Here is a 15,480-nt window from a genome sequence, read left to right on the forward strand (position 1 = left end):
CAGTCTGATCTGGATCAGATTTCAGCACTGTTATAGCCCTATCTGTTCCAACATCTGAAACAACTGTGAACAGGTTCTATACATTTTCAGCCCCTGCGTTACACCCAGCTAAGGAACGGTTAAACACTTAAGTATTGATCATTTTACAAATGGAATAATTGGTTTGGGGATTTAAAAAAATAACAGAAATTGTTCATTTTTCAACTGCAAAATATTAAATTATTAAAACAAAGAATAAAAAACAAAAACAAAAGGGCAAATCCAGGTATTCAAGAATGTATGACTATCATATATTTCATGTGTTTTCTGGTTTCTGTGGGTCATCCTCAAAATAGGCTGGAGCAAAGTAGACCAATCACTGAAAAAAGGCATTCTTAGATTGGCAGAAAATGCACAAATCTCATTCATTAGGTCAAATGCGTGTGAATTTAGCTCCCTATGGCTACAAAAGAACTACAATTTGAATTTCATCTGAAATTCTAATTTGGCCAGCACTTAATGTGTGGTTATATGCTTCCCAGCCACTGCAGGGTGACCAATTGGATTCTTTGAGTCCTTTGGCTATTGCAATTTTGGCTTGTAAACCAGGATCAGATATGGAAAAAACAACAACAACAAGTCACTACAATACAGCAACAACTTGTAAATCACAAGATAGCAGGGCCGTAAAGTATAACCCTGCTTTACCTGTATAAAATTAACATCATCTTGTATTTACTAAGAGTTTAAACTAGCAAGAGAGACCATAATCTGATCAGGAAAATGTCTACTGAGTATTATTGTACAAATATTTAAGGAGAAGGGTCGTTTTCTTTTATGCTGCAGTACACTGAAGGCTGAAGCAAGAAAATTACTGTAATCACATCCAATGAATTTGCTGTCTTGCTGCATCTGAAACAGTTGCTTCGAAGTTGAGGGTCTGTGACCGCTCACGGTCCGATTCTGCACTTAGAAAGACTTTGGAGCATCAAGGTGATGAAGTCATCATTTCAGTGTGCATGTAAAGCAAGAAGGTTCTAATCCACCAGCTGGGTGGAGCCATTCTGTGTCTCCTTGTGTTTGCATGCGTTCTCTCCTCTAGCTTCCTCCCACAGTCCAAAGACAAGCAGTTAGTGGCTTAATTGGTGGCCGCAGGTGTGAATGGTTGACTGTCTCTCTGTGTTAGCCCTGTGACAGACGGGTTACCTGCCCAGGGTGTACATTGCCTCTTGGCCTGTGACAGCTGGAAGTCAAACCCCTGACCTAAAGTTCCAAACATCGTGTAGTGTTACCCCCCTACATACATACACACTCTTACACAACCTAACAAAGCCACTAGAATGGCTTTAGACTCTTGTCATTTAATACATACCTCAGATAAATCAAAAATGTCATCAGCTCTTTTCCACAAACTTACCAATACTTGAATTATAACAACAGCACAAGGCAGCATTGCTTCAAAGAAACTGCACTTCACAACATGTAGGTTTCCCTTCCATTATCCTGCTCACATCATATCACCAACACAAACATGCACCTTTCATGTGTAAACGAACCCATCTGACCTGTTGTTGATATGCGGTACCCAAAGAACAGCAGCTTGGCATATCGAGCTCTGCTCCAGCAAAGCACATCACCGCTGATTGGTCAGACAAAGCTGATAAATAACAGCAGAGAAAGCACGATCAGCTGCCACCAGCAGCTGTGTAAAGATAACACATCTGCCATATTCACGGTGGAAGAAACGCGCCCTTCGGGTCAATAATGGATACAGACAGAGGAAGAAAAGAAACTACTGCTCTAATTCTCAGTCTTCAGTAGACAGAGAAAACTTTTCAAATCAGACCTCCGGAGAGTGACATTTTGACATTTTCATCTCCCTTTCCACAGTTTTCCCCTGAAGTCATTCTGGCACCACAATTTAGAACTGACTCTTCGACCTGGCTCTTAAGGGACTTCTCATTCTCTGCACATTTTCCACCTGTCACCCTTTTCTTGCCCCTTGGTTCCAAAAATAAAGGAGGGGGGGGTGGAAAAAAATCTCCCTATCAGCCTTCCAATTCGAATCTGGTCAAATCATTGCTGGGTCTGGCATTGAACATTATTTCAAGGATTCTCCAGCCACCTGTCCTATTCCCTCCTCTTTTTTTCCATTTTTAATTCTGCCCCCGAGTGAGGATTATGCGAAGCAAGGCATGCGTGTCAAAGGGAAATTTAGTGGGTAAAGACAGCCAAGATTGGCGGGATGAATTAAACAGATAACGGGAGGAGACGAAGTGGGGGAACCATGTAGAGCAAAACGCCTCACCGATGTTGGTCATTTCAGAGGGGCTCTTTTTTTTTTTTTTTTTCCCTTCTCCCCACAGGAGCGAGGAGGCAATATCTAAATTAATAAAGTGATGAAATGAGTTTGTGCCGTGGACTTTCTGCTGTTTGACTTTCCCATCTGGATTAGTGCAGGCTGAATGGACGCTCTGTTACTTTTGTTACAACTGCGCAATTCACTGTCGGAATTTGGCCCAATAGTGATAAGGCTCCCCTCCTCCTCCTCATTACCATCTCATTTCATATGCAGGGCCTCTGTTACCTGAGAGCCTGCTCACACACAAAACACGAACTATTACACGAGCTTCTGCCAACTATTACAATGAGCACAGAACATTTAAACACGGACTATTACAGAGGGCTCAACTAACTATTACGCCGAAGGAAGATTTCTTAAGAAAAAAAAAAAATGGTAGAGACCATTAGAAAAAGGCAGGCGTATAAACGTGGACGTGCCTTTATCTCTGACTCTTTCAGTGTAGATTAATCAGCCCAGCCTGAATAAACTGTCCTTTTGTATATATTTTGTATGCATCCAAAAAATTTACTAAAACATGGAAATAATACAGAAAATCGAACATTTGATGAAAAACGAGCCAGTACAGGAAGTGCTACTCCTTCAAGGACAGAAAAAAAGTAAGACCTCAGCACAGTGACATTTTGCCACTTCTTACGTTGTATTTGCGACACATTAAAAAAACGAGTGAGGTAACCTTTACATTTTAACCCGACCTTTATAAAACAGACATGCTCCTTGTGTTGTGCAGCACTACTCACATTTAAACTGTTTCCAACATACTTCAATACATAGAAATGAATCACACCTGGACATTTCTACCTTTAACATTCAACATTCGGGTTTTATGTTTGATTCTTATAATGTTTTATCATCTTTTACAGCAAACCTGGACAGTACTTACACTGCTTCACTAGTTCAACCTTTTTCCATAATAGATTTAAATAATTTTTCACTGGAAGTTTCTACACACAATGCCCCATAATGAGAAAAAAGTTTGCTTGAAATGTATTAACAATTTAAAATAGAAATATGACATGCACATAAATATTCACACACCATGCCATGACAAAATTCTCTAGTCTGATGAAACACAGATTGAACACTTTGATCTGAATGACGAGCGTCATGTCTTGTGGAAACCAGGCGCTGCTTATCATCTGGCCAACATCATCCTTACAGTAAAGTGTGATGGTGGCAGCATCATGGAGCTAGTCAGGGTTGAGGGAAAGATGATGTACAAAGACAACCTTGATGATAACTCTGGATCTCAGACTGGGCCAAAGGTTCTAACAGGACACCAACCCTAAACATGCAGCCAACATAACAAAGAAGTGATCTCTCTGTGAATGTCCTTCAGTGGCCCAGCCAGAGCCCAGACTTAAACCTGATTGAAAATCTCTGGAGAGATCTCAAAATAGTTGTGCACTGACACTCCCCCATCCAGGCTGATGAGAGAGTCTGCAAAGAAGAATAAGAGAAACTGCCAAAAAATAAATAAAAATAGGTGAGCAGAGCTCGTAGCATCATATTTAGAAAGACCTGAGGCTGTAATTGCTGCAACAAAGTACTGAACAAAGGTTACTGATACTGATGTACTGTTTTATATTTTGAAAACATTTGCAAGAACTTCAACCAAACCTTTCCAGTTTGTGTTACGAGGTCTCGTGTGCAGAATTTTAAAGTGAAAAGAAAATTAGATCCATGTTGGAATAAGGCTGTAACATGACTAAATGTTAAACAAGTGAAGTGCTGTGAATACTCTCTGGACATACTACACGTTAAAAGAGAGTACACTAGCTTTAGGAAGGTAGGAAGGGATCGGCAGACGTTCACTGACAAAGTAAAAGAATTCCAGCTAGATTTTCTGTTGCTAACCAATTTCATATTAAAGTCCCTTAACTCCACTTAAATATGTGTTTTTCCAGAGACATTAGAGCGGGAGAGACAGCACTCAGCGAGCACTAATGTATGGGAGAGCTCTTTGAGCCCAAAGAGACAATTAACAACAGCGCAGGGAAAAATCTGAGCATGCAGGCAAACAGCAGAGATTCACGACACTTTCAACGATGTGCTGGCAGATATTTTTACTCATTATTGTTTTAAAGGTGTAGGTCAGAGCACTTACTGTTATTCTCGTCTTACTGCATCCATAATGGAAAACTGAGTATGAGATGCTGGTTCTGTCCATACTCTGTTTTCAGAACAACTTGTAGAGTTTTTTTTAAAATATTTTTTATATCTTGATTTTTTTCCCCCCCAAATCAGATTTGACTAGTGATTCTATACATAATAATAATAATACATTTTATTTAAATAGCCGTATGCAGCTTTGTTGTTATTGTTGTTTATTTCCAGTGCCATTAAGCTCTAAAATTCAAAACTTTCATTTAAATACTGGATTCAATAACTATACAAATAAGTGCCCAGGGGCATTACCAAGATGGTTGCCAGGTTCTGTGACATCCTACTTTTCATTTTGAACGTTTCACCTTTTCTAATGAATAACATATAACAATAATAAAAACACTGTCTTCAATCAGTCCTCAATATCCATGATTTCCTTCCAGCTCTGGAAGCCAGTTCATCTCACTTGATTACCAACCCATCATTTGTACGAGACGCACTTTGAAACCTCGCAAGCAAAACATTTTCTTAAGTGTTAAGAATCCTTCCAAACAGGAAATAAGAGCATAATAACTTGGAATAATTGTCTAAATTAAAAGGAAAAGTTAAACACAGACATGTAATACTGAGCACAACCACAAGGTGCCAGTGTTGCACCACGGTCAGTTCCCTGCCTGCTCCTCCCTGCATCAACACTATAGGTTACACTGGGGTAAATACACAGGGGCCGGGACAGCCCTGTTTCATTAGCGCAGCATAACAGCAATAGTTACGCTTACAGTGGTTCTAATTACAATTAACTGGTATTCCTGACTCATCGGGGATTCAGTGAACAGCTGAGTCAGGGAAAGACAGCAGGAAGCTCTTGCCACAGTGGGAGCCATTTCAGAACCACAGTGTGATTCATAATGAATGACACACTTATGAAGCAATGGATGAGAACCCATGCTGTATATGTGAAGAAACTGTGTTGTGTAACTTGACTAGCCTTATTATCATGTCACAAAACATACCCCAAGACATATTTCCTCATATTAAATATAGTCTCTACTCCCTTCCCGTGCTCCCACCATACAGCAGCCCGGGGCTGGGTGGTTGCTGCCAATCTCAGCAGAGGATCCCCGAGGAGGTTTTAGAGCAGGGCTGTTCTCCAGTGAGTTATTGAACGCAAACTGACGCTGAAAGCGAATGGGCTCTGAGGGGGCAAGTGGGCATGTCGTCACTGCTGCAGCTGTTTACCAACGAAGGATAAAGGAGACAGGGAGCAAGAGAGCTCAGAGATTACATAACGCCACTTAAAGTATTAAATTACTGCTGTAGCAATCTGAGTATAATTGGAAGGTTTAAATATCACAATAAGGGAAGGGACCATACAGAAGTAGGGGGGAGGAGAGAAAATTCTGTTACGCCTGTAAATTTATCCACTAACGAAGTGCAGGGTGGACGGGATGGAAACACTTGGACTGAACCTGTCTGGCTTATAAATCACGCCAGCAGCAGCTGTGAGCGGCCGAAGGGTCGTCAATCAAAACGACAGTCATACGCTGCCCGTCATGCAGAGCAGGCGCCAGGTGAGCCGCGAAACGTGTCTAACTGCTGCACAACGCGGCACGCTGTGCGGCCAGCAGCGTGTGATGTGCAAATATAGAGTACGTGCATGCATAAATGTTTGTGTTATCATGACTCGGAGTCTGTCTGTGTCCATGCTTTGTGGAGAATATTAATGAGCAGCGGGATGATGAATGGTGCACAAAGTGTCATTTTCACTTTGGGACTCCTAACTCACTCAGGGTTAGATCCAGGCCCGCTGCCACAGCTGTCAGGCCCACAGTGAGACACTCTACAGAACAACCTCCTTCATCTTCCTCTTTACATGCATCATGTATTCTAATTTACAGCAACAGAATGTACTGAAAATATGCTGGATTTATACAGCACGCGCACATAAACTTGTTGGGACGGTCTCAGATGGAATTCTTCTGTTCTAAACATGATAATAGATTCAAACACCAAAAACTAAAAACACACCTAATAATTAGAAACACTTAAAAGACCTGAGATTGAGAGGAAAGGGATAAAGAGATGTTCAAGCAGTGCTCCTCTGAGGACTGAGTTACACTAAACACAGTAATAGTACATTAAAACGGAGCGTCTGTCAGTCAATCAGCATTCATTAAAAGGACCATCCCATTAGACAAGACCACTCCCCTCTGTTTCTGCTCTCTGAGCAAATATATTCCCAATGGCTTAAATTAGTTTTATATCACATGTGTTCACGCCTGGCTGCAGAAGACAGGAGTGTGTAAAACCACAGCAAAACTCTTGCTTTAAATGCAGCATTGTTAGTGTAATTGTTTTGGTACTTAACACCAACTCTGCTGTTATCTGTCTCATTCCAGCTGGAATCTCTGATCATTAAATGGCCATCTAGAGAGTCAGGGCAGTCTGACTGTCAGCACAGTTTTCATCCATCATTACAGAGCGAGAGAAAGACAGGAAATGAGAAAAAACAGACAACATGGACAAGCGAGAGGACGGTAACTGAGGCAGAGTTTGTACATTCGGTCTTTCTCAAAGAAATGCTTGCTCAGCAAAAAAATATATGAGGAGTTAAAAAGAGAAGAATCACCATTTAGATTCTTTACAGATACAATACTTGATTCATAAAACAAAAGAACCAATTTCCTAGTCGAGTGTTTGGATTAAGCTGAAAAAACCAAAGCAAAAGGAATGACATGATTGATGGAATAACCTGAGATTGCTCAGAGGATTCAAGGGTGCGTGAACTACTAATCACCAGGCTAAAAACGGACGCCAATCAAGTTCAAACTGAACAAAGTCATAGACAGGGGAAAGTTAAGAGACTTAGATAAGAGCTCGAAGCATCATAGTGAATTCCTGTAGATCAAGGATCAGGAAGTCATCATGAAAAAAAAAAAAAAATGGGAACACACTACTGTTTATGAATGACTGAGAAAGAAAAGATTTGAACTTTTACCTGCCTTGTTGTGTTTTGTTGGATGTGACTTGTGGTGTGTGTGAGCACACGAAGGACAAATTCTAATAAACCGTGTTGTTGAAACGGCTACAGGAAGTTTGAACTTGAACTCGACGCTGGAGCAAAGGGCAGTTATGCTGTAAGCAGCTACGATCGGCTCTTTGTAAGAGAAACTTTGGTGGTTCATCTTAATGTAATAATATTAAAATCAGGATGCCAGTGGAATTAAACTATAAGCTATTAGACATCTTTAAAAGAAAAGTTTAAAAATTGCTCATCTGAATATTTGTAGCCTTCAAAATAAGCTGCAAGAATTAAGTGCTGTGCTATTGGAAAATGCTTAACGTATTATTTACCTATAAATACACCAGTAGTTGATATCGAGGTAGGATTACAGGGATTTGGTATATACAGAGAGGATTGGAATAAATATAGAGATAAGTAATGCATCTGAAAAAAATTAGGACGGCAGCAACAAATGGCTGGAAAAGTAAGTTGTACTAAAAGAAAACATCTCGCAACTAATTACTTTAATTGGCAACATGTCAGTCACACGACTGGGTACCAAAAGAACATCTTAGAGAGGTCAGTTTCATTAACTGCAAAAAAAGCATATCTCTAAAATTGTGGAACAATTTCAGAACGGTTTTCTTTGAATATCGCTTCATTGACAGGATATAATATCATCAAAAGATTCAGAAAATCTGGAGAAATCTCAAGGCTGAAAAATGAATACTGAGTGCCCATGATCTTAATGCCCTGACACAGCACTGTATTAAAAATGGACATGATTATGTCATGGAGATCACTACATGGGATCACATCACTGTCAGTAAACGTTCAGTATTCAGACCAATCAGTCATGTAATGCTGCTGTTATGGATTAAATAAAAAATAAAAGATTATCTGATTTTTTTTCAGTCTATGAAAAAAAGGCTTTATATTCAAAGTCCAGATAAAGCAAGACCAAAGCCTCAGAAATGCATTTCACACTCCAATCTATTAACATGCTCACACAAACAGATACTGAGAGATTGGTTTAAATTAAAGAAATAAGGCTCCTTTTTCAAGTGGAAAGACGAAAATTATTCTCTGCTCACACTGGTGAAACAAAAACGGACGGTGCCGAGTGACTCCGACCCGTGGCCGGCTTTTGTGCCGAATGCAATTTGTCCAGACGTACGCCGAGGCTTCTCCTAATCTCAGTGATAGACCCTCTGCTTGATTTTTCATCAGGCGGTATTATCTATGCTCGCAAGCAAAGCGACACATGCTGCGATGTCTGCAGCCCAAAATCCCAAGTAAGAAAGCTGACCCTTTACAACAAGTGTGCAAAAGCAAACGCCTACACGCGCACGAACACACACACGGCATTCTCAGGAGATGGGGCCGATTCATTTTGTAGGATGTAACAGAACTAATTTTGGGAGAGAGCCGCTGTTAATGAGCTGGTCTTTGATGTGTAAATCCTCCAGTCCCAGAGCAAAGCTGATACGGTCTCCCCACAATCCTGCTCAGGTGCAGTCCTGCTCCCTCCTGCATTACTTATCTTGTCCACCAAATAATATAAGACCTCATACAGCTAATAAATCTACATCGAAGACGGAGAAGACATGCAAGTTTGTGAAACAAACAAGGTAAAACAAGGAAAATGATGAAGTAACGCAAGAATGTCAGTGGTGTGGTGATGCTGGCGTGAGCGGACTGGTGCTGAACATGCTTTGGGTCTTCGTGCAGTTTCCCTCATTCCTACTTAGTCATCCATGGAAATCAAAGCGCAGATGATGGAGCTGTTTCTTTAAACTGTAAGTCTTTGGAGAAGCAATATATAAATGAAATCAGCCATAGAGTAATTGGATCGTTGCTGCCGTGTCATGTACCCAGTGAAATGAATGCCTATTAATCAGAGGATAATTGAACACATACCCCTGATAAATGGTGCTGCTCCACTTTGAGTCCCGTACAAATTAGGCCATTTTCAGGGATCCATTTCTTATCTGCCTTCACTCTTCCTTATACAGGCTGTGGCCTAATACTGGCAGACAGAGCTGTGGTTGCAACATTTCATAGGAACAACTAAATAACCTTCCTTTCACCACTGATTCTTATGCCATATGCAGTCCTTTACGTCTGCATCTGTTCTAACTGATTTGCCTCTCCTTGCATCCTTTATTAATTATATCTGTACAAAGATATACGAGCAGAATTTTTGCACAGGAAACGAAGATGTGATAAACATGTTTATTTGCCAATTTAAAACCTTTAATGGTAACTTGTGGTTCTCCAAAGCTCAGTATCTGGCTAGTTTATTTTATGCTAAACCAATGTAGTCCCTCAAAATGATTATTTTTGTACGATACAAATTAATTTTATTGGGGCATAAATCTAGAATTACTTTTGGATAACTGTGAAAAATTACAAGCGAGTTTGATTTTTAATAAGGCCAGAATTTAATTAAGATTTAACTAATCAACTCTGGTGAAAAATAAATAAATAAATAAATAAATGTTATTTTTATAAAGCTCATTTCTATTCAGTTATGTTAATGAAAGCGTGTCTAAAGTATAAAATTATGGTGGAAACAATTTATACCAAAGCAAATCTACCACAGTACTCGTAAAAAATCATGGACTTCTTTAATCAAGCTTCAGTGTACACCAATCATCCACATCTGATCACCTCACACAGCTCAACGCTCTGCTGGGAAACTTGGGATCCTGGCATTTACCTGCACAGGACCCAGGTGAATGCCAGATCCACTGCTAAATACAATCCAAAAAGCAGGGGTATTTATCAAGTGCCAACCAAAAATGTAAGGATCTAAAAGTCCGACAATTGGCAGCTTAAGAAAAAAGAAATAATTATAATTTCTATGAGAAGTCTTCAAGATTTCTCCAGGCGACTATTCGATGCTCTCATTTGGACGGCGGATGCCTTCTAAATCAAGATGATGCCACACTCCTTCACACTGACTCTGCCGCACTGACTGATAGTGTTTGGTAGCAATTGTGTGTTTTTCTGTCCAGATATGCTTTTATTGCATTGACATAAAGTTTGGGGTCATTGTAACACTGAAAAATCAATCACACGCTTTCCAGATGGTACTGCATGGTGGATCAAAATCTGAATGCACTTTTTTACACTCATAATTCAATTTTGGCAACTGTCAAATCTTTTCATCGCTCTATCAGACTTTTTCTTACTGACTTTCAGTCCAGTCTTTAGTAATGAGGCCTTTTTTCCTTGTTTCACTTCCTTAAGAATGGCTTCCTGACAGCCACTGAGATCATTTCTGATGAAGCTTCAGTAAACAATAGAACGATCAACTGAAGATCCAGATGAATATCTCAAGGGCTGTGTCATGTCTTTGCTGGATTTTCTTCTATTTCTTAAGTACACAACTTTTAGGTTCTGCAGATGGCCCGACATTTCTTTTGTTCTCCACTTGTCCAGTTTCCTCATTATTTTAAGGACACACTGCACACCAAGGAAAGATAAGCTGAGTTTTCAGCGAATAGTTCTTTGGGAATCACTGATTGCAAACAGACAATCTTAATGTTGTTCAAAAATGTTCGAAATGCAAAAAAATGATGTGTTTTACAACAAGCTGCTGGTATATAGGCTGTTGGGTTCTGTGTTGTCTATTATGTGGACACACCACGCTGGTTCACTCCTTTAGTTAGAACCATTCAATTATGCTTGAATGACCCATTGGTCCATCTGAAGTAGCTTAACAAACAAAAAAATATTTTTTAAATATATTTAATATTTGACTCTGACTTGGACTGTGAGTGAGTGAAAAAGCAGCCAACGTCTAAAGAAATTCTCAGAGACCTTCAGAAAGTCTGAAGAACTATTGTTCAAGACCACGTAAAGAAAACAAAATGCACATAAATATAAATACATTTCAAATCATTTATCAATGAAACAATAATGTCTCTCAGGTTTTGAGCATGAACTTCTGTTTTGTACCTGGTGACAACAAATACACTAAAACTGCACTCTAGAGGTTTGTTTATCGCGTAGCCATCCCAGTGGCAAAACTGTACATCTGATTAATTATAATCTCTTCAGCAGAGAAATACCTTTTAATAGCTTCACTCCATGCTCCGTACTTGTAAACAAACACAGTTAGCACTGCATACCTGGTACCAACAGTCCTGCTCTGAACTCTTGCTTATCATTAATAACAACCAACCCCCCACTTAACACCTCGCGTATGATAATTAATGCATAATGAGATATATGCTGTGACACTGACTTGACATATATCTCGCTCGGAGGATTAAAGCAGAGCTATTCCACTGTCTGTCACTCAGTTCCGACCACCACCACAACCCCGGCTTCCCCCTCATCTGTTCCCTGCTCAAGTGAGCGCAATCAGCTAATGAGTTTCTGTGGCCTCCAATTAATCACGCTAATGAGCCCCACCCATTAAAAATAATCAATTGTTCTTGCCATAAATGCCAGTAAGGGAAGAGTTTGACTCGCTAGCGCCTCTGCCTCCCTTCCCCTCATGCTAATCCTCTTTTTTCTTGATACAGTTCCCTTTTTTTCACCTCTTCCCTGCCTCTCGCTTTTTTATCTGCCTCCTCTCTGCCCCTCAGAGCTGTTATCATCCTTCTCGCTCCCTTTTCCACGCTCCTCTTTTCTCAATCTTCTTTCCCACTCTACATCCCTTCCCAGTTTTTGCTTCTTCGACATGTTTCCATCTTCTCTCTCTCTCACTCTCCTTTGCATCTTTACTTTTTTTTCCTTCTTCCAACTCAGTCCTCTGAAGCCTTCCACTACAAACTCACCAGTACTCCTTCCACTTGTCCTCTTCAAAAATGTCCTCTGGGATGGGATCAATCAGCACCAGGTCTGACACTTGCCTGAGGACAACAAGAGGACACACACACACAGTCGGATGAACAACGACTCATTGACTACTCTTGTCCACTTTACCCTCCTGGCCTGGGAAGTAATGAGCGTGAGATGGATGGCGCCATCTCATTTGTCTTCCTGGAGATTTATCCCCACAGACAGATGACCACACGCATACACCAGATCCCGAGGTAATATTTCCATTTGGAAAGGTGTCATCCACTCACCACTTCTTAATTTTCTCCCTTAACAGCAGCAACATTGTGCCTGATTGAATCCTAAATCTTTCATCCCTGGTACGGGCTGCTTGTCACGTTAATCACCTCGTTGTCTCTGAAAAGGGTGAGTCATGTGAGATGATGGGAACGTATACTGGGATATATTTTAACATGTGAGGTCAAGAACTCCTAAATCTCTATCAACCAACATGAGCTTTCTTTAAATTTTGCTGAGGACATGAAGGACTCTTAAATAGTAACACACATTTTATTTTTGTCTTATCTTTAGCATGACATTAATTACCACCAGCGCTGTACTTTAAGTCAGTTACTCACACAGTAGGCTGGTAGTGTAGTATGTCTTAATCCACAGTATACAGTCGTCTCTAACATATAGCATGGACAAAGTTGGGGGACTTGCAAGATACAGATTCAAGTTATACATTTTCCAAGTTTTTATTTTGTGTCCCAGGACAAAAAGCTACAGAAGGTGTGATTTAATCAGCCGCTAAAATTCCCCAAAATAAGTCATTTAAATTTGGCCGATATCCCCCTCAAGGACATCTTCTGCCACGCGTCCAGGCACTTTCCAAAGGAGCTGCTCCCTAGAAGCCCCTTTCTAACCATTTTCACTAGGGGTGCAACGATACACAAAATTCACGGTTCGGTTCGGTTCGATACTTTGGTGTCACGGTTCGATATTTTTTCGATACAAAAAAAAATGTTCATGCCTTTTTAATTTGTCATTTAATAAAATTATAAATAGATATTTTAACTCAAAAGTACAGTTTTTAAATTTAATGTTGCTGAAACAAAAGTAATTAAAAAAATAAATATATCTCAGGGCTCTCAAAATTTCAAAATCCCTAGTAGCCCTTCGGGCAGGGACTCTTCAGTTTTTGGTAGCCCAAAATAAATGTAAGTAGCCCGAATAAAAAAGAGAGCAATTTTTTGATTGATGTTTTGTTTCCTGTTTTGTTTCCTTTACAATATTATACATTAAAGTATAATATTGTAAAGGAAACAAAACATTAATCAAAAAATTGTTGAAAAACAAATTACAACATTGTATAAAAATTACAATCATCAACTCAAATACTTGGTTCTAATTGAACAGAAATTTCTATGAACTTGTAAGAACTGTGCAGGACATGAATCAGTCTGTGTCAGATCCTGAATTTGAAATTTCCGCTGAAGTCACAGGTAAGAGACAAGTGGAACCAAGATCTAGGCCATTTGCTTTTTGAAGTTTGCAAAGACTGCTAAATTTTGCCAGTGGTAGTTCACTCTTTGCAACACTGGCGTGCACAGATAGAGACGAGGTGGTGCTGAAGCACTTGCCCTTTTGCCCTCAGTCCAAAAAAGTGCCCTTTTGAAAGACGTGATTTTTTTTTTTTTTTAAAGCTGCGCGATTTAAAAAGGTGTGAAAATAATGGCTTGATTTGTGCCCCTTCTTCAAAGACACCCGAACCCTGTCGCTTTTTCACTGTCACCGTGTCACGTGAACACGCTTGCAGTTCATTTGTTGTGAGGCGTGTAGCAGCGGCATGACATAGGACTACTTGGAGTAGGCATAGTAGGCTAACTATAGCGACTGGGAGCCACGGCGGACAACACGGCAGCTCTTTCCCTTCCCAACCAGTCGGGTAACCCATGAATCGAGTGAAATTATTCTGTTTGCCCTCTAAGACCAACCTGCAATTGTTTTGTTGTGAAGTAGCCTGTCAGAAACTGCACATGACAAACTTTGCCAGCTTGCCCCCTCCATCCATCCATATGGATAAACAAAAAAACGACACATTTAAAATGTAACCTAAACCATTTAGGCAACCCCACTCTCCATCAATTCCGACCTTTTTGCATACACTATTGAAAATATCACGTTATGCTATAGGCTACATGCCGTTAGGCAGAGGGCTCTTTTGAGCCCATTTTTCGTTACAAATTTTAGGATGATCTCACGGAAATCTGTGAATAAATACAAAGTTTTCAAACTGAAGTCAGTGACGGGAAGACATCACACTTTTTAGAGATGGAACTGCAGAAAAACCTAAAACCTTGACATGATTATGAATAACAGAATTATGGACGTTTCTCCGTTTTTGTGGATTAGCCTTTCCATAACTAACGTCAACTACTGTCCTACTTTGGTAAGATTGAAATTAATGTCTTTGACTGTCTTTAGTAGGTGTCTCCTGTGAGAAAGTTAGAACACCGTCCAACTGTCTAAAGATGCAGTCTTTAGCCTAACTGGTTGTTACTGACTCAGCGATGCTCGCAGACATTTACGCACTGTGTTGTGACCTGATTGTGACAGAACAGTGACGTTATTATTGGTAGTTTGAAGGGTACGGTGTTGGGGGTGGTGCATGTTAAAAGTTTTGAGAAGCACTGGTTAGACATGTTAATTTTTTTTGGTGTAACATATTGGCAACATTAACACATTAATTTGCTAAAGGAAAAATAGGCAGTTCCCAATTGCCTGTGAAAACGACCATTCTGCCCTGTTCTTGTAATGACCACAGTCAGTCTTATTCGTTCTCATACATTTTGGTCTATTTATTTACTAATTTCAGCAAGCATAATGCCTAGGAAAGAGAGGCTGAGAAAGGAGAAAATAAAAGTCAAATTGCATTTAACCTGTGCGATTTTTTTATTATACAAAGAAAAGGTTTTCCACATATGCAAAAAGTGCCCTTTTTTCCCCCTGGAGCACTTGCCCCCCAAAATGTCTGTGCACGCCACTGCTTTGCAATATAGTAGCTGTTCTAAACAGATTTTTCAGGTTTATTTTTAGTATGTTATTTGCAATTGGTGTTTGTTCTGGGAAAGATATTGCAGACTGAGCAATAATGCATTTCTTGCATTTCTCATGGGTTCTAATGGGGGCCTTTCTTAAAATTACTGGTCCCAGTAACAAAGGCGCTTGTCGACTCAGAAATCGAGAGAAA

The 15,480-nt window shown here is 39.9% G+C and overlaps 1 protein-coding gene across 1 annotated transcript in view; it reads right to left on the reverse strand.

Annotated features, from left to right (window-relative positions):
* The window catches only part of si:dkey-122a22.2, a 29,782-nt gene that overhangs the window by 6,251 nt on the left and 8,051 nt on the right, over positions 1–15,480 (reverse strand). Inside the window, exon 7 of the mRNA XM_040012722.1 lies at positions 12,245–12,319. Within this exon, the coding sequence (XP_039868656.1) occupies positions 12,245–12,319 (75 nt within the window). The remainder of the gene's footprint in view (positions 1–12,244; positions 12,320–15,480) is intronic.

The sequence above is a fragment of the Simochromis diagramma genome, unplaced genomic scaffold (genome assembly GCF_900408965.1).
Source record: "Simochromis diagramma unplaced genomic scaffold, fSimDia1.1 OVJJ01000618.1, whole genome shotgun sequence".
Taxonomy (NCBI): domain Eukaryota; kingdom Metazoa; phylum Chordata; class Actinopteri; order Cichliformes; family Cichlidae; genus Simochromis; species Simochromis diagramma.